The sequence below is a fragment of the Eucyclogobius newberryi genome, unplaced genomic scaffold (assembly GCF_026437365.1).
Source record: "Eucyclogobius newberryi isolate DKJ021-1_F unplaced genomic scaffold, fEucNew1.0.hap1 SCAF_6, whole genome shotgun sequence".
NCBI classification, from domain to species: domain Eukaryota; kingdom Metazoa; phylum Chordata; class Actinopteri; order Gobiiformes; family Gobiidae; genus Eucyclogobius; species Eucyclogobius newberryi.
The window spans coordinates 11916611-11935115 of NW_027316278.1; the positions used below are offsets into that span (position 1 = coordinate 11916611).

At 37.4% G+C, this 18505-nt stretch overlaps 2 protein-coding genes across 2 annotated transcripts in view; one reads left to right on the plus strand and one right to left on the minus strand.

Annotated features, from left to right (window-relative positions):
* The window catches only part of upb1 (ureidopropionase, beta), a 13178-nt gene extending 8028 nt beyond the window's left edge, over nt 1-5150 (plus strand). Inside the window, exons 4-10 of the mRNA XM_072432799.1 lie at nt 1-27; nt 461-619; nt 1751-1920; nt 3190-3271; nt 3368-3410; nt 3982-4136; nt 5067-5150. The exon at nt 1-27 is cut by the window's left edge and continues 68 nt beyond it. Coding sequence (XP_072288900.1) covers nt 1-27; nt 461-619; nt 1751-1920; nt 3190-3271; nt 3368-3410; nt 3982-4136; nt 5067-5150 — 720 coding nt within the window. The remainder of the gene's footprint in view (nt 28-460; nt 620-1750; nt 1921-3189; nt 3272-3367; nt 3411-3981; nt 4137-5066) is intronic.
* Nucleotides 5151-6688: 1538 nt separating this feature from the next.
* On the minus strand, nt 6689-11103 carry gucd1 (guanylyl cyclase domain containing 1). The gene is made up of 6 exons (XM_072432803.1): nt 10853-11103; nt 9995-10079; nt 9472-9637; nt 9301-9392; nt 8347-8588; nt 6689-7388 (listed from the first exon to the last, which is right to left on the minus strand). The coding sequence occupies exons 1-6, from the start codon at nt 10857-10859 to the stop codon at nt 7297-7299; spliced, it is 684 nt and encodes a 227-aa protein (XP_072288904.1). The 5' UTR covers nt 10860-11103; the 3' UTR covers nt 6689-7296.
* Nucleotides 11104-18505: the final 7402 nt, after the last annotated feature.

Genomic DNA, 18505 nt, shown 5'->3' on the forward strand with positions numbered 1-18505 from the left:
GGCCACACCACACGCTTCTGCCAAGAGGTCAGCAAGATACTTTTATTCAAGCAGAGATAGAGACGTTTGATAGAAGAGGGTTAGAGGAGGAGGAGGAGGAGGAAGAGGGGGCCACAGTAATACATTTCTGGACAAACGGGGTCTTTAGGGATGTTACAGAAGAGGAATTGTTTGTTTTGAGGCTTTTTGTTGGCACAGCCCACAGTGAACATGCTGCTTTCGTCCTCAAGATGGCAGCAGAAACAAGCGTGTGACATCACTTCAGACCCATGAATAGGGATTTAAGAATGTTGTGTTGTCATGTCAACTTTTGGAGACATTTTAGTCAGGCATTTTAGGGAAACTCAGTCGAAATGATGAGGGGCTTCACGACAAATAGACAAAAGACTGTGGAAACACGAAAAGTTCTCCTAATTTAAACTTCAGATCTAACTTCATATACGTGCTGTTTCGGCTTCAGTTGGCGCGTAAACACAACATGGTGGTGGTGTCGCCCATCCTGGAGCGAGAGGAGCTCAGTGAGACTCTGTGGAACACGGCTGTGGTCGTCTCGAACTCTGGGAACGTCATCGGCAAAACACGGAAGAACCACATTCCCCGAATCGGAGACTTCAACGAGGTCTGAACACTGTCGGAATGTAACAAAGCACTGTACTTTATTCAAGTCATTTTTACTGTGGATACTTTTCACTTTTACTTCACTGCATTTGAGAACAGGTTCTGTACTTTCTACTCCACGACATTTTTGAACTGGACTGAAAAGTAAAAAGTAATTTCTGTCCGATTTGAAGGGTTATTTTTAACACGTTCAGGGTCGACTTTTTGACTAAACGTTTTTAGTTCAAGCCCCAGATTTGAGAAAACAAAAATATACAAATAAAATTCACTATAGAAATTAAGAAATTGATTGAAATGTCTCAAAACTCTGAACAGTTATTCATCAATATCGCTACAATTACAGCTTCAACAGTTCCCAAAAACGGTGTGCAATCCTTTGCACTTTTTAGTTCATTTGTGAGTATATTTTTGCTCCTGTATTTGTACTTTTGTTTAAGTAACAAAACTGAGTACTTCTTCCAGCACTGATCTTTTTACAAAATAGAGAAGTAAGCTACTTTTTAACTTGATCTAATTTATAATGAGCAAATTGCAAGGCTACAACTATTAAATACTTAAATGCAGTGGTGGAAGTGCTCAGTTGTGTTACTGAAGTAAAAGGGCAGATACTGAGTGAAGTAAAAGTATAAGTAGCACACAAAAAGACTACTTGACTAAAAGTTTTGAAGTACCCGTTCAACAATGTACTTTAAGTGTAAAAATAAAATATTTCCCACAGATTTTGTGTTAAAATTACTAACTTTGGTTAAGAATTGCACTGATCTTTGGTCAACAGGAGCAATTCAAATCAATTCTTTAATTTTCTATTTCTATTTTTGTTTTTCTCAAAGCTGGGGCTTGAACTCAAAACCTTCAGGCAGAACGTCATCATAAACATGTTAAAATAAGCCCTCAAACCATCTAAAAAGTCCTTTTTACTTTTCATTTCAGTTAAAAAATGTAGTTGAGTGGAAAGTAAAAGTATCTCCTCTTTAAATGTTAATAAAAGTAAAACGTATCCATTGTATTTATGACTTAAGAATGTACAGATACTTTTGTACTTTGTTACTTTTCACCTCTGCTTGAATGTTGTTTGATTAAGAAAATATGAAGTACTTCTCATGTAGTCTCTTTATTTTGTATGTCTGTCCAGTCAACTTACTACATGGAGGGGAACATGGGACACACAGTTTTCCAGACTCAGTTCGGGCGGATTGCGGTGAACATCTGTTACGGGCGACATCATCCGCTGAACTGGTTCATGTTCAGCCTCAACGGAGCGGAGATCATCTTCAACCCCTCCGCCACCGTGGGAGCGCTCAGGTTTGGACGCGCACACAGCAGACCCTTTAACGGTTTGAAAAGTAAAAACAGACTGAATTCAAGAATACAAGTGTGATTTTAACTGAGGAACTGGGATTGAGCTCAGAATGTCGCAATATATGAAAAAGCCGGGCGTTTTTGTCAAATGAAAACCATGTGAGTGATATCAGAGCCTGGTTTGAACACTTTAACTCTTATATTTGTTAATTTAATAGGAAAATGACAAGTTAAACATAAAAATAAGGAAGTGTCAATGACAAACACAAAGAAATGTTAAAACAGTCGTTTTAATTTTATCTACAGATATATTGTATACGTTCCTGCAAATACTTTTATGAAGCTCAAAGACAATTTTTTGTGGCTAGAAAATCGTAAACTAGTGGACCCTGGAAATTCAAAATTGTTGCTTTTTTTTTTTTTTTACGTTAAGACTTAAAATCATTAGTAATTTAAAAATGTTTTATTTACTTATGTTAGCATCCAGACGCTTCCAATTCTGATGACTTGTGAAGCTCTTTAGTTCCTAACATTCTAGTTAAATAAATGTGGATGTAGTCGGGTGGTTTGTGTTGTGGTTTTGCCTATTCTGAAACCAAAACAAAGTATGTTTTCAAATTTTGCTAATGTTTGTGGCCCAGGTTTTGGTCCAAAACGGACTCGTTCAGTCATTATGGGTCAAAAACAAAAGCAGAGCCAAATTAAACGCATGTCCCTGAACATATTCCATGCTCTGAAAATAAGAGTAGGCTCTCTTGTTTTCATGGTCTAAATGATCATTTCAAGTAGTTTCATTGTTCCCATTTTTATAAAACATGTGCAACAGCCCCCCCTAGTGTTTACATGTGTGGTTGTGTTAACAGGACGATTATATGGCTTAATTATGGCTAAACCAGGTCTAAATTAGGAATACAACATTGCTGTAGTAGTTTTTCCTCAGAAATTCTTCCAGGAAGAGCAATAATGAGGAAAAAATCTATTAAAAATGACAAAAACTGAAGAGGTCTGTGTGTCGGCTGCCACGGTTTGAGAAACGCTGCTCTAGACGTTTATTTTTCATTACATTTTTTATAATCAAGTTTAGACTGCGTAATCCCTCATTCGTCCAGGAGTTTTCCATCGTTGAAAAACTGAATCTTTTTCTACAATAATTAAGGATAGACGATACACTCAAGATTTTGCATATCTCCAATACAATAATTGCGATATTCTTAATTTTTTGATTAATCTTCCACCTGTAATATTATAATTGGTTGTTTTTGTTCTCCACAGCGAGCCCATGTGGCCCATAGAAGCCCGAAATGCAGCGATAGCCAATCACTGCTTCACGTGCGCCATCAATAGAGTCGGAACGGTGAGAAGTGACTATTTAAAGACAAATCTAGGCACAAATCGAGCATCTTCAAATAATACATGTGTTTTTTTTAATGTTCTTATGTGGTTCATTCAGGAGCATTTCAAAAGTGAATTTACGTCTGGTGATGGCAAAAAGGGTGAGTACCTGAAAAACGAACGGAAGTATAGTTTTTTAAAGTCTGTGTAACTCGTCCCCGGTTCTCACAAACACCTTTGACACGTCGTTCAAATTCACCTGTATTCATGTGAGGACGCGTGCACCGCTTTAAAACCGATTTCTACTACATTTTCGAGGTCACAAGACAAGAAATCCTTTATTATTCTTTGCAGACAGCGCACAGTGGTCTCATTTTTGTCATAAAGTGCAGCTTATACAATATATTATTTGCGGAAAGACACAAAATGTACTTATCAACCACAAAAAGTTGGATATCACCAGCTTTAAGGATACTATTTCCCTGTAACATTTCGGCTTGTTTCTGCAGAGTCTTTTTAAAGTTTCTATTATAAACGGAACAAGACCGGAGAGCAAAAATGCTAAATCAAAGGTTGAATGTAGCAGCCAAAAGAATAAACTCGAACATAAAAAAGTCTGTTTGAAGTCTGTTTTTCCAGTGTGTAAATATCCAGGCCTTGACAGTCGGCCATGTCCCGTCGTCCGTGTCCTTGTTTTTGTGTGTTTGACGTTTGTTTCTCCATCGTCTTCAGCCCATCATGACTTCGGACACTTCTATGGGTCGAGTTACGTGGCGGCTCCAGACGGCAGTCGAAGCCCCGGTCTGTCCAGGACTCGGGACGGACTCCTGGTGGTGGAGATGGACCTCAATCTCAACAGACAGATCAGCGACAAGTGGAGCTTCAAGGTAAAGTTTGCTCTGATAGAGGCTGGAAAAAGAAGAAAAGTAATGGTACAAACCTTCTTAAAAGTTTTGTATCATGTGTTTGTAATTTAACTATTATACAAACTGTTTGGCATTTTGTTTCGGGGCAGGACTAGTGTTCTAAAGCCCTAGATTTAACCACATTAACTACTCCTAAACCTGTGAAATAATATATAAAAAATAAGAAAATACAAAAAATATATAACTATAAGCTCCGCCCAAAGAACAAAAATGCTGTTCTTTTAGGGGACAAACTGAAGATTAATTCCCCCAAAGTTTCATAGCAATAGATCTTATTAAAAAGTAAAGGTGGCAGCAGATTGTCTTAATGTGTTGTCAGTTTATCCTCAACCACACATGATTCTCAATGATTGAAAAGAGGTTATGGTGTCTCAAAATATTCACTTTCTTTTGCTCATGTTAAAAGCTGAAGCTAATTCAACTAAAAATGAGAAAATTAGATAATAAAGTAAAAAAGAAAGTCCAGGCAGAAATCATAAAAAGTCAGAATTTTTGGTGAATTTTAGGGATATTTTAGTATTTGTGAGTTGTTCAGTGTTATAGCTTTATTGCCCAGCAGCTTGATTTTGGAGAGAAAACCAGTCTTTTATTGTCCCGTGTCCTTTTAACGTTGTGATGTTGTGTATTTGTCCTCTGTATAACCTGCCTAAGGACTATAATCTGGCATATTCACACTGTATTTTACATGCGTTCATTAATATGCACTGCTCCTATCAAATAAATAAATGCAATTATATCAGATGGTGGACAAAAAGCAATCAATTAAGCTCAAGTTGGAGTGTCCAGGTCTGCAGATTCACGCTATGGAATACACAACCAAATCTACAGTATCTAAAAGAGTTCATCTCATAGTTAACAGACATTTTTTATCATCGTACGTGGTGTTTTCAGATGACGGGGAGATACGCAGACTACGCAGAGGAGCTGACCAAGGCCGTGGCTCCAGACTTCAAACCCAACGTGGCAAAAGAATGAATGAAACAAACGCTCACACACGTTTGTAACACGTGTTGGACTCTTTTATTTACAACATACAATAATAAATGCAGCTCTAGTAAAAAATAAAGTGTGCACTCTTTTTACTCATTTGCAGGAAACACAATTTGCTTCTTAAAATTAAATAAAACCTCCGGAGGATGGGTATGAAAAGGGTAGTGCAAAAACAAAAGTGTACGGAATATAAAAGGCTACACAAAGTTAAGCAAGACAGAGATAACGCTTTATAGAGCAGTATCAATTTTGACCAAACATTTACCGTATTTTCCGGACTATAAGTTGCACCTTTTTTCATAGTTTTGGCCGGGGTGCAACTTATACTTATATTTATACTTATACTTCAGAGCGACTTATATGTGATATTATTTGTTATTTTCACACTTGCAACCGCATTTCTCTATTATGCATTTTTTGTCTGGTGCGACTTAAACTCCGGTGCGGAAAATACGGTAAGTTTTAGTCTAAGTTGTTTTTTTTTTAACTTAAATTATGTTCGTTTGAATCTAGATTTAGTCAATATTTATTTTTAGTTTTAGTCGATGAAAATGTCATGTTTAGTCCATAAGTCCATAATAGTTTTCTCATTTTCATTTTTACTCAGATAAATAGAACGTCATTGCTTCGTAATCATGTGTTTCTTAATCGTTAAGTTTGTCTTTTCTCCAGTTTTAGGCTCTGGGACTGAAAAGTGACACTTGTCCCTTTTATTAACAGTATTTTAGATTTTATTCGACAAAAATATCCGTATTCTACTTCACAAAAATAACTACTTTTAGTCATAGTTTTAGTCGACGAAAATAGTAATCTTTAATCATCACTGACTATATCGACAATCACTTTTTTTAAAATTTTGTTTGAGATGGCAAAAATATGACAATTGACGAAAACTATGACAAAAATGTTTTAGCCGATGGAAAAATTAACACTGCCGTAGAATTTTACTGGCCAAAATTTGAAATAATAACCATTTTATTTGAATCGAGAGTGTGAAGCAAAAGCACGTCGTCATTAAAGGAGATGCCGAGATAGTCTTCGTGTAAAGATTGATTTGTGCCTTAATGTTCGTAAAATTTAGTTTTATTGTTCTGTGAAAAGCACTAAATAAATAAAATACATTATGATGATGATTATAAGCTGCTTGATGAGTCAATAAAGGCTTTTTAGGGTTTGAAAAAAATACATTTAAAGCTTATTGGTAGCTCTCCATTTGAAATAAATAAATCGAACATCCGGTGTTGCTGCTGAAGGCAAATCGCTCGGTAAGGAGTGGTGGAAGAAATACTCAAGCGTGTTACTCAAGTAAAAGTACAGATACAGGATGGAAAAGAAATGACAAATGACCAAAATGTTGCGTAAAGTTATCACACACAAAAATCATCTGCTTCTGCTTTACATTTTTTACATTTAGAGTAAAAAACTGAAGTATTTTACACATATTTATAGATCTATTAAGGAGCCAAATGTAGTTGTTCAGTATAATAAAGATTTTTTTTGGTCAAAAGAAGCAACAACATTGATTTATTTATTTTCTTGTCATTATTTTTGTTTACTCAAAGCCAGGATTTCAGCAGAACGTGCTTAAAGTAAACCCTCAGTCGTGTAAGTGTTATTTTTCAAGCCAATCAATTGCTTCCATCTGCACCAAAAATGGACGCGCTCAAAGCTTACGATAAATATATAAAATAATCAATCAAATTCCTCAACACATTATTAACACTGGACAAATCCCTTTACAAGCAATAATTACCTGAGACTTTCAAAAACCTGTCTCGTTTTCCCTGTGTGGCCATTAGCGTAGCATGATGTGAAATTAAATTGTGACATTAAAAGTAAAAATCTGACTAAATTCTCTACGGACAATATTGAACATGATCAGCCCTGAATAATGTGCACGCTAATTTCATTCACACGTTTTACACTTTCAGGCAATACATTTGTAATAAACTTCATTATAGCTTCATCTCAAAAGAATATAAAAGAAATGCATGTAGTCAGACCCTGCCAGATGCTGGATGTTAAAGAAACAAAAAGGTGTTACTCAGACAGTAGCACCACTGAAGCAGCAGCAAAGACCAGGCCGGAAAATGTCTTTGAACAATTGAATAAACTAAAAGTCCTGGATCTGTCAGTGGTCTTTATAAATCAAAAGGATATCTTCATCTGTGCCGTAGCTGCGTCGAGCGTCTTCGAAGTTGCTGATACTGGTGCAGCAAACTCCTACACAACAAACAAACAAACAAACAAGGTACTGTAAATGAGTTCAGTTAGGGCAGTGGTTCTCAAACGTGTCACACCAAGTACCACCAAGGAAAGGATCTGGCTTCCCGTGAACTGCCAAGTCTAAAACAGGTCTTAAAGAATTGTCTGAGCAACAAGTCCCTTACGGTCTTGGGTCCCTTACTGTCTGAGTAAACTATGTTCTTGGTCCCTTACGGTCTTTGCCTGACCCGCCAGCCCCGCCCACATTCTGTTCGAATGCGTAAGGGTCTGGAATCGGAGTCAGAGCCAATGAAATCGTCGGTAATCCATTTACCTATCCAATCCCAGGCGGAGGTTTTAATGCGTCACACTGAGATATCCAAAACATTCAAGATGGCGGAGCCGGCTCGAGATCGAGTGTTTACTTCTGCTCTCGCTTCGGTTTGAACAATCAGGAAAGCCCGCTCTACTCGCCGTGATGAACGTGCGTCAGATGCGGTTATACGAAGGGCGTCATCGCGATTCAGGAGACATTTTCTGCGTTCGGGGATGGATAACGCAGAACACGCCTTGTTGACATGGGCTACGTAATATCCGGTTAAGCGTGTTGAGTCTTTTGCGTCACTTCTGGGTTTATGTGATTGGTTCTGTCTCTGCTCTAAACTCCGCCCTAGAAATTGAAACGCAGCGGTCGAGCCCCAGACCCACACACAGTTTTGATAAGTAGTTTGCCAAAACGTGTTGGGAATGGCTGGTCAGGCAATTACGGTCTTAGGTCCCTCACGGTCCAGGTAACATGCAGTCTGAGTAACCTACGGTCTGAGTAACCTACGGTCTGAGTAACTTACGGTCTGAGTAACCTACGGTCTGAGTAACCTACGGTCTGAGTAACTTACGGTCTGAGTAACCTACGGTCTGAGTAACCTACGGTCTGAGTAACCTACGGTCTGAGTAACTTACGGTCTGAGTAACTTACGGTCTGAGTAGGCAGGGTTGTTGTAGTAGATGCTGTCGGACGATTGGTTAAAGCCACAGACCACCACAAAGTGACCCTGGTACTCTGGTTTCCTACAAAAGCACTTCTGTCCCACCGGGAGAAAGCAGCAGTATTTGACCGGAGCTGAACACAGCTCACAGGACAGAACCACAGCGTTCACCAGGACTATGGCCACGTGGCCCTGCTGCAGGTGGGACTGGAGCTCCTGCACCGACACAGAGCTGCAGAAAGAGCAGGGAAAACATGGCTTATCGAGTAGTACACGGTTATGTCCAGTGTTTAAAGAGGTTTGTCAAAAGAGTAATGAAAAGAGTCTCAAAACTATAGAAAAAATAAATGACATGAACAGGACTAAGTTGAACCTTTTCTTTTTTCATTTTTATTTGTTTTGAGACTGTTATGGTAATAATAAATCAATAGCTCTTATTTTGTGTAGAAATTTACATTCTATTGTATAAAACAATTATTGTAATCATCATATTGGTATAAAAATCAGTCATGAATATCAAACCTTTTCTTTAGTATACATTTTTTTTGGGGGGGTCAAAACACGACGGAGTGAAAGTCTGTTGCTGCTTCACTTTTGAGCTGAGTAAAAGTGTGATCAAGCACTCAGATGGAAAACTTTTAGATTAGGTTTCAACAAATAGTCTTCATCAGATCAGATCATTCATCATCACACCACACTTCTTTCATCTTTTATCATCAACATGTGGACATACATTTGCAGAGTATATAAACAGGTAGTACAAACAGTGTAAGCTGGAGGTGATCTGGCAAAGACTAGTTCCTGAAATGTGAACTAAAAAATAAAAGTTTTGGACACCTGCTCACCATTAATCAGTCACTGTTTCATTTCATGAGCAACAGTGTGAACATGACACAAAAGAAATTAAAATATGAATTCATCATCTATTACGGAACATGACATACCATTTCTTCACAACAACACCTTTGCCCTCTGCCTTCAAGAAGAGATCATTCACTCGGTCTTCCTCTGTGTCGAAATGTTTCTTATAAAAAGCCTGGGAATCAAACATGAAACTATGAGATATTTAAAGTCCCAGTGTCTTCAGTCTGAGTGTCCATTGTCTCGAGCTGTACCTGGTTCCTGAAGCCCTTGTCCACGCCCAGAGTCTGAGTGCAGAAGCAGTGCCGGACCCCCACGTGGGACATCAGGTAGGCCAAGTCGATGGTCCAAACACTCTCCGTCAGTTTGAGCTCCCAGCACACTCTCTGGAACTGATCATCGTCTATCCCCTGCAAATACCTGCACAGGCACCGCAGTATTTGTCAATTCAGGTCTGTACTACATAAATTACTACACTCAGTGTCACTACACTATTATTATATTCAACATTTGTGTTTTCGCTTTCTTCAACCCATGGTCCAGGAGACTTATGGTCCTTACGGTTTGCTTGAGATTGTACATACACTATGTGTAGTGTACATACACATAGTGTACATACACATAGTGTACATACACTATGTATGTACACAATGTGTATGCACAATCTCAACACTATGTATGTACAATCTCAAGCAGATATAACCTTTATCTTATTGCCTACAGTCCAGCGCTTTGGAAACATAAAAGTTACTTTAGTTACTCAATCTGAATACTCACTTTAGGACCATTTTGGAGCAAGCCAAGCCACAGTCCCAGTGAAACTCCTGCCGGATGACAGGGACAGCCAGCAGGACAACATCATCTGAACAAACACATCAAGTGAAATAAAAAATGTCAAATATAGAGATGAGCCACAAAGGATCACGATGTCTCACTTTTGAAACACTGTAGACATTAAATAAGTGTCTTTGTTGTCAGTTTTGAATTCTCAGTTAATCAGACATGGTGTATTGGACAGACACAACACAGTGCACAGGAAGGTTGGTTACCGGTAGTTGTAACAGTAGTAATAATAATAATAATAATGATAATAATGATGATAATAATAATAATAATAATAATAATAATAATAATAAAACTGTTAAGGAATTACTTAACAATAAATCATCTAAAGAACTGCCAAACTGGGATCAAATGTGTAATATTTTTTAGCAAAATATATTAAATATTTTTGAATGAATTAAAAGAATGTTTTGGTAAAATTAGAAGTCATAAGCCCTTTATGGTTAGATTTAGGTTGTGGTTAGGATTATGACACAGGTTAAGGGCAAGGTTTAAACTACGATTAGGTTCAGGAACATGCTAGGTTATGGTTAAGGTTAGAACACGTTTGGATTAGTTCGAAGTAAAGCACGCAAGGCAAAAAAAAATAGCAGAAAAATGTACCATGACAACCAGCGAGGAAGGCAAAATAGCAAACAAACACTGACATGATTAAATGAATGGGCCTAGCTGCTTTATAACAAACAAGCACTAGAGATGGGTGTGTAGGCTATACCAGCGCTATAATATTCTCAATTTGCACCATTCTTGAGGTAAATTAAGTGTGTTTCATTGTCTCTGCCACTCACTCACCTGCCATGATGTTATTTGACTGCCACGCAGGAAAACTAAGACTTTCGTCGTGTTGAAAATGTTAACTTTGGCTTTTTTTCCCCACATCGATGCTAACTATCAGTCAAACATACTAATCTACGCCGCATCGGAGCCCACGTGCGCAAACAGCGACGTCTTCAAAACACTAACGATCATTTAAGGTGACAAAAACATGAATATCAAGTGGAAATTTAAGTTTTAAATGTGTTTTTTCCCCTGATGTCTCGGTCGCTGTTGTTGTTGTTGTTCGACATGAAACATTTCTTTGGTTTTGGACTCGGGGAAATGTTCTGCCTCTTGCGGTGTGGAGGGTTCATTACAACTAAAACTACAGAAAACAATGACGACATCATTGCTACAGTGGATCAAATGCATATTTTTGGTTCAGCTTTAGGCGAGGCAAGTTTATTCAAATTAAAATGCTTTAGAGAACAAGAAATATGCTTTAAAAGGATAATACAAAAAACAATACACAAAAATAAACCTCAAAAATCATTTCAGTCACGTGCACAGCTAAACAGAGCAGGGCCTGGATTTGAACATAGTCAGAGCAGAGGCTTATTTAAAATCTATTTTACACAACTCTTTTATCAGTGGAGTAGATTTCTTTCACTTTTTTGGAGTAAAACAAACATCAGCATTAATTTTGATCCTGCTTTTATGAAACATTTTACCATCAGGGGTCACTGTGGAGCCACACAGCAGAGCTATGACATAATGACAATAGCCACATACGATACAAACACACGTAGCAATGCTGCATTTAGTTTATGATGGAAATAGAGATACGTTTTGTTTGAATATTTTTTTTAAAAATAAAAGCATAATTATAAGATTATTATCACAGCCTTTAGGACTAGCAGTAAAATAATCCCATAAACAAGAGTTGATCTTCTATGTAGGTCGGTGTAATCCCTCATTCGTCCAGGCGTGTTCCATAGTAGAAAAAGCTTCAGTTGTAGTCATCTGGACTCAGTTTGAAAAAATAGACGTTTCGACTCTCATCCAAGAGTCATTGACAATGACTTTTGGATGAGAGTCGAAACGTCTATTTTTTCAAACTGAGTCCAGATGACTACAACTGAAGCTTTTTCTACTATCTTCTATTTAGATTACACACGTTTGTCAACCAAATAAGCCATACAATGTAGCCATATTACATTTTACAATTAAAAACATAACAGTTATTTTAAGTCGCTAAAGTGTTTGTACATAACACAGTCCTGTTCCAGTAGACAACATCATGAAACATTTTTAATACATAGCCAATACATATATGTCAATAATAGTACATTTAATAGTCATACATATTACAAAACCACCATCTATAACTTAGAATATGTATTATATTATATTATATATATAAACACAACAGCCACTGCATTTACATTTGCAGACTAATTATCTTTTTTTCAATTGTACCAAGCCTTCATACTTACTTCATAATCTATTGGTCACATATACACATTTAGGCCATTCTTTTGTTTTGCCAGCACATGTTCTGTTAACTAGTCTACTCAAAAAACAAAACAACATAGAAGCTGGAGGCAAGAGGCATAAGTCTCTAGTGAATCTTTGGTGTTATCTTTATTGAGATCTGAAACCAAAAAAGAGAAATGAAACAACATTTTAAATAGACAGTTGAAGTGAAGTGAGAGCTCACAGATGAAGCCTCAGCATCCTCCCTCAGATAAGTGAACTTCTCTCTGCTGTCATACTTTCTTTTACTGGTACATGTCAACCAGAGGCATCTGAAAGAGATGTGAACAGTAAAATATACAACTTTGCCACCCTGACCAATTGTGCATTGGTCTGGATTTGTAAGCAGCTCTTCAAAATCTCAGCACTAGTATTTCACGTTCTACAGCGTAACATGTTTTATTTGTGAGTGAGAAGGTGAAGTAATCCGTCCAGTCCTGATTTCTGAGCATAGAAACACCAGGATGCAGCAGGGCCACTGAGGAGTGTAAATTGAGCTAAAAACAATATTATTATTTACCAGTACATTAACCACCCTTTACGGTTCAGGTGAGGCCCAAACTCAGCTTTTACAAATGGTGGAAAGGGGTGTCAAAATATGGTTTGATAAATTGTCGTTAAATATCGAAAATACTAAGTTATAAACTTTCAAATATTGAAATTATCTTGTGGACCTATTCACACTGAAAATCATGTTGAAGAAAATCACTACAGAATATGTTTGAAATCAGAGATAGCAATGCAAACCTTGATGAATGTTTGACAAAACATTCAACAAATTAGACATCTGTAAATGCATGTCCTTTTTGATTTTATATATGTTACTTTATCATTGTTCATTGTTTTATGTTCCACCGAATCACCACAGCAAGTTCCTATGTTTGTGGATTTTGTTCATTGGCAATGGCAATAAACCTTTTCAGATTCTGATTCTTATTTGTAATGGTCTCCTTTCTCGCAGTCTGGAGTATGCTCCAAAAATCTCTGTTGATTGGCAGGAGTCCTAAGGCAATGTCTGTCTCACTTTGGCAAATCCATGTCATTCTCCATGAAAACACCTGACAGGTGTGGACTGAATCAGAGACGTTCACACACAGTCCGGTTTGGATTCCTGCAAATTAAATACTATTATTTATTAAAGGTCTCTTTTTATTGTATTTTATATATATTTTATTGAGTTGTCAACGGCAAGTCCAGGTTTTTCAAAACTCCAGCCTTGCCACACATATTTATTTATAAATATGATTTCATATTTATTGAAAATAGGGGCTGGTGGAGGATGTGATAACAAACATTAAAATAAGATGATCTTTTTTGTCTTTGAAACTGAGGTTTGTCAAACAGTGCAGCTGTCTCACAATTACAAATGCTGATGCAGGCAATATCACTTCTGTACAAACTGTATCTCCTCTGACTATTTTTCACCATAGAACAGTGCTCACTTCTGTCTTTTCTAAAGGTCTGATACTTGCACTTCCCATACGCTTTGACCAATAATAATCCAGACTTTATTGCATTTTTTTCCACAAAGTTGCCTTCCCATATTCAGCCCACTTTGTGAGGCCTTATAACATTTGCCTGACAAAGCTTTCAGACCTTGACTTACTGCCAGACTGCTCTCTCTTCTCTTCTTTGCCTGTTATTATTTTTGTTGTGTCGTCCGTAGTTCCTCGAGTGACTGTCAGTAGCAACCTCTGGGCCTGGACGCTCTGCTGTAAAAAGGCTTCTTCGTGTCTAATGGTGAGTGCAACATCCACAGATATTCTTATATTAACATTACATGTCTACATGTCTGTAGCAATGTAGAGTCGATTTAGAAGTGAATGCAGTTTATTGTCTCTGCAGAATGATGTCGTCCAAAGAAGTCCTCTTCTCTTTTCTGCTGGTACTTGTGGCCTTGAACTGCAGCGAGTCAGCCTTCCAACGGCTCAACTCAATAGAAGATCTGAAAAAGGTTTTCTCAGACAAGGCTTTGCCTTTGCACGGCATCACTCTGCTCCACTGGTTTGCCAACAATGTTGATATTGACAATAACAATGTTGTACGTCTGTCCTTTGATCCAAGGGCTGATTTTGGTTCACATTACTATGGTAACAATGAGCATTTACTGCCCCCAGTGCAGAGGGGATACCAATACTTTACTGTGGGCAATGTTAATCGGCCTTATGAGAACTTCTGTTCCACATCAGGACTTTCCTGAATATGTTCTTTACAGTCCTCGAATTATAGAAGAATCTAGCACAGGGAGAAACAGGGATCGCATCATTGTTGGTGTCCAGGCACAAAACGATGGACCTCGCAGAATCAGTCAGATGTTTCTCACTCAACATTTCAGATGGCAGGACCACCGGGGCTCCGGATACGATCCAGATCATACCTTTCAAATAACCCCTGACCTGCTGCAACAACTCAGACTTTTTACCTTCAACAACAACAGACCATCACTGCAGGAGCTCAGCAACCAGTTTATCCCGAACATTAATGACAGGCAGTTAGATGACATCATAAACATATGGGGTTCAGACCAGGCTTCGCTTGGGCTGCTGCACTTAATCGTAATCTCGGATAGAACTAACCTGGTTGGAGTGTGCAGCACAAGCAGGCGTAGCATCAGAGCTTTACCACTGACAAAAACAAGTGAGTGGCAAAATTGTGAATTGCAACAGATGCACCTTGAAGTGATAACTGCAGGCAAAGGAAAAGCCAAGATTCTTTGGAGAAATGTTCCTATGCAAAAAATAAATGACGGTGTGGCAGCCGTGCTTTTCAAAAACGAGATGGACAAGGATAGTAACACATTTACAGTAATAAAGACCAGTGAGGGCAGTTATGACACCTCAGTGTCATTGAATGAGGGACTTCAGCTCAGGCTGCACAAAGCACAAGTTTCCATTTTCTCCCAAAAAATAAAGGAAGAAATTTGCAGAGGCAAACAATTCCAAAGCCCACATGCTGTTTCGATTACAGGCTATGCTCAACTGCAGCTCTTTGTACTGAATGGTAAAGGCTGTTTCCGACTTTTTATAAAGATAGATTGCAACGGGTGGACAAATGACTTTTATCATTCATGGGTTGGGTTGTACACATCTGCTGGAAAAGACACTGGTGACCATTTAAGCAAGCAGTGGCAATGGGTTACCAAGTTCAAACAAGGCCAGGACTCTGGAGAATATAAAACCTATGAATACTGCACTAGTACAACAATTGTCCCAGGTCTCCAAGCACGATTTATCGACAACAACGAGAAAGCCCGCACTCCAATGTGGTACTCAGCCACAAATAAATAATCATTATACAAATTAGATGTGCAAATGAAATGTATGATATAATGTATTCAATGTTTTTCAAAACATTTATTGATTTTTTTCTTTTTTTCTTTTTGAGAATTTACAGCTTTGAACTGAATCATGTTCTTTCATATATTGTATTTCTCTATAATTTGCTTAATTTAAAAAATATGTTCCCTTCATGTAAAATATAATGTTGCATGTAAAATATAATGTTGTGATGGTAATAAAATATGCAAATTTCACAAGGAAAAATGATTGCTGTTCTAGTCTTATTTGGGGAAAATAAAAGTTAAATTAAATCCATTTCCTGGCCCCACAATACATGTATAGATTGTTATATCATTGCATTCTGTTTGATACTGCTCCAATACAGTGTTGGGAAGAATACTTTGAAAATATAGCTACAGAAAATGGAATACCTGCATTAAAATGTATTAAGATATTCTGTTACAAGGTACAATTTACTTGGCTACATTCAGTTGCATCATATTATTGAAACACATGGCAAAGGATTGAAACGTCTTTATGTTTCTGTTTTGTTTCGCATGTATTTATCACTGATTAGCAAAAGAAAAATCACACATGCACGCGCCACAAGAGCTGTAAGACTGTGCAGCTTCAAGCCTGGCGCGTGAGATCAAATATCACCATGTGTTTTAGGAAAGTAACTGAAAGCCACCAAATGAAAAAGTAACTAATAATAATTATACTGATAATGTATGTTTAAGTGAATGAGAAATACCATATTCTACAGTTTCCTCTGGGTTCACTGAGTCCCTCGATGCACATGTCATCCACACAAACAGTAGAGGGACTGAGAGGCTGAAAAATACATTTTATTCACAATTTACAATAGGCCTACATCTGCGCATACATCTCACAATGCTACACAATAGAGATGAAAACATAAAAGAACATGGGAAAGACAGTACGCTACAATAATGTAAAAGTGCAAACAGAAAAGTCTTCAGTCTCCCAGTTTGTGGTGATCGCAGTCCCTCAGGTGAAGCATCATAGCATCCTCTTGTGTCAGCTTCGGCTCTGTAGTAGAACGCAGACAACACGAATTTCCAGATGACTACCATTAAAACTTTCTACCATGTACACTTAATATAATAATATTGTCTTTAATTTAAGAGGTACAAGTGATCTGCTTTTTCTGTGAGTTCACTCTTAACTGGAACTGGCTGAATTTACTAAAAGAGAGGCTGAACAATAGAAGGAGTGGGTGGAGAAAAGTTAAACCAGAAACCAGATAATTAGTGAATATTAAGGACTTAACAGGTGTTAATCCCTGCCCACCGGGCGGAGCGTCCTGATGATAGCCTTTCCTGTTTGTCTATTTGTTTACACTGTTTTAAGTTCCACCTGAAACTAATCTTCTTTGTTCCCCTTACAGCCCAGTAGTGTGTCATATAAATCCTATCGTTAGCTTGCTGCAGCTCCCTCATGACGAATGATTACCTGATTAACATAAATGTTTTGAGTTGACATTACTCCCTCGAAGCTTCACAAAGATGTGTCACATTTCCAGCTAAAGCAGAGCAGGGGAAGCTGCGCACTATGGGACAGCTAATCCATATGCTAATTAGCCTAATTTACCTGGAGGGGAACTGGAGAGATAAGGTGGTAAGTCACCAAGGCCTATATCATAATGTTTTAGGCATAATTACTTTCACACTTGACCAGAAGGGCAAAGAATGTAGGGAATTAGGAGTGTCTGAAGTAAGTCTTTGCTAGAGCCATTTAAAATCAACCATTATTATCATTATCATTTTAAAAATTATATAATCAATACTTTCAATAGATTATAAATGCAGTAGCTAGTCCTTTACACCACTTACAATGCTTCCATGAACATCACCAGGAACTTTCAATGGCGTGTATAAGATGCAAAGTACACTCTTTTACTACTTGTTTTAATAAGCAAAATTACAATTAAAAGACACTAGGCGAAGATGGTTGAAAATAGGAGGCCCTTTTAAGATGCTTATTTTCCATTACATTGAGAATAATTACAACTAAGATCAGTGATGCAAATTCATGTGATATTTGTCGTGGTAAAAGATGAGTATTCAGTGACAGGACTGACTCTGGTCCGGTGTGACGGTCGTGTTAGTAAGAACAAAATATGATTCATCTCCCTTCAGTAAAACACAGTATAAAGACGTTAGTACCCCTTTTTTTCCATTTAAGACAAAAAAAAAAGTGTAAAAAAAAATGTAGTCAAAAAAACCCGATTTAGGCAGTGTTCAAGGTTGCACAAAAGGACTGAACAGAGATTAAACCAGAGAGACTAAACAATAGGTCTGTCTCTAATGATTATTTTAGCAGTCGACTATCAAACTAAATCAAATCAAATTATTTCTACAGTGCAATGACACTTTTTGAACATTTTTATACAAATTAAAGTTCAGAATATGGTGACTGAAGGCTTCTATATTCACAACGAGAGCGTATTATTTCCAAAAATCTGAAGTAGCGTATTATAATTTGACATTTTGATTTATTAATGCAGCTTTTTGTTACAAAAGTAGTTATTTGGCATCATCACAAGGAATACAAGGTGACTGTAAAAACAAAAGGACAAAAGAAAAATATCAATTACTTTCTTGTTTTCATATATACTGCATCTGGAATGTATTTACAGTGTAACTACCGTGGTTTTCTCAGTCTAAAAAAGGACATCACGCTCCATACTGATGTTTGTGTCCAGTCAGGTTTAATTGTAGATTTTAAACTTTGACACCATGACACCGTGAAAACTAAAACAAAAACAGAAAATGCATCAGCAATAACGAATTACAAAACAGTATAAGAAACAAACATAAGCATATTTACCGTGTTCGCCAACATGTGACCA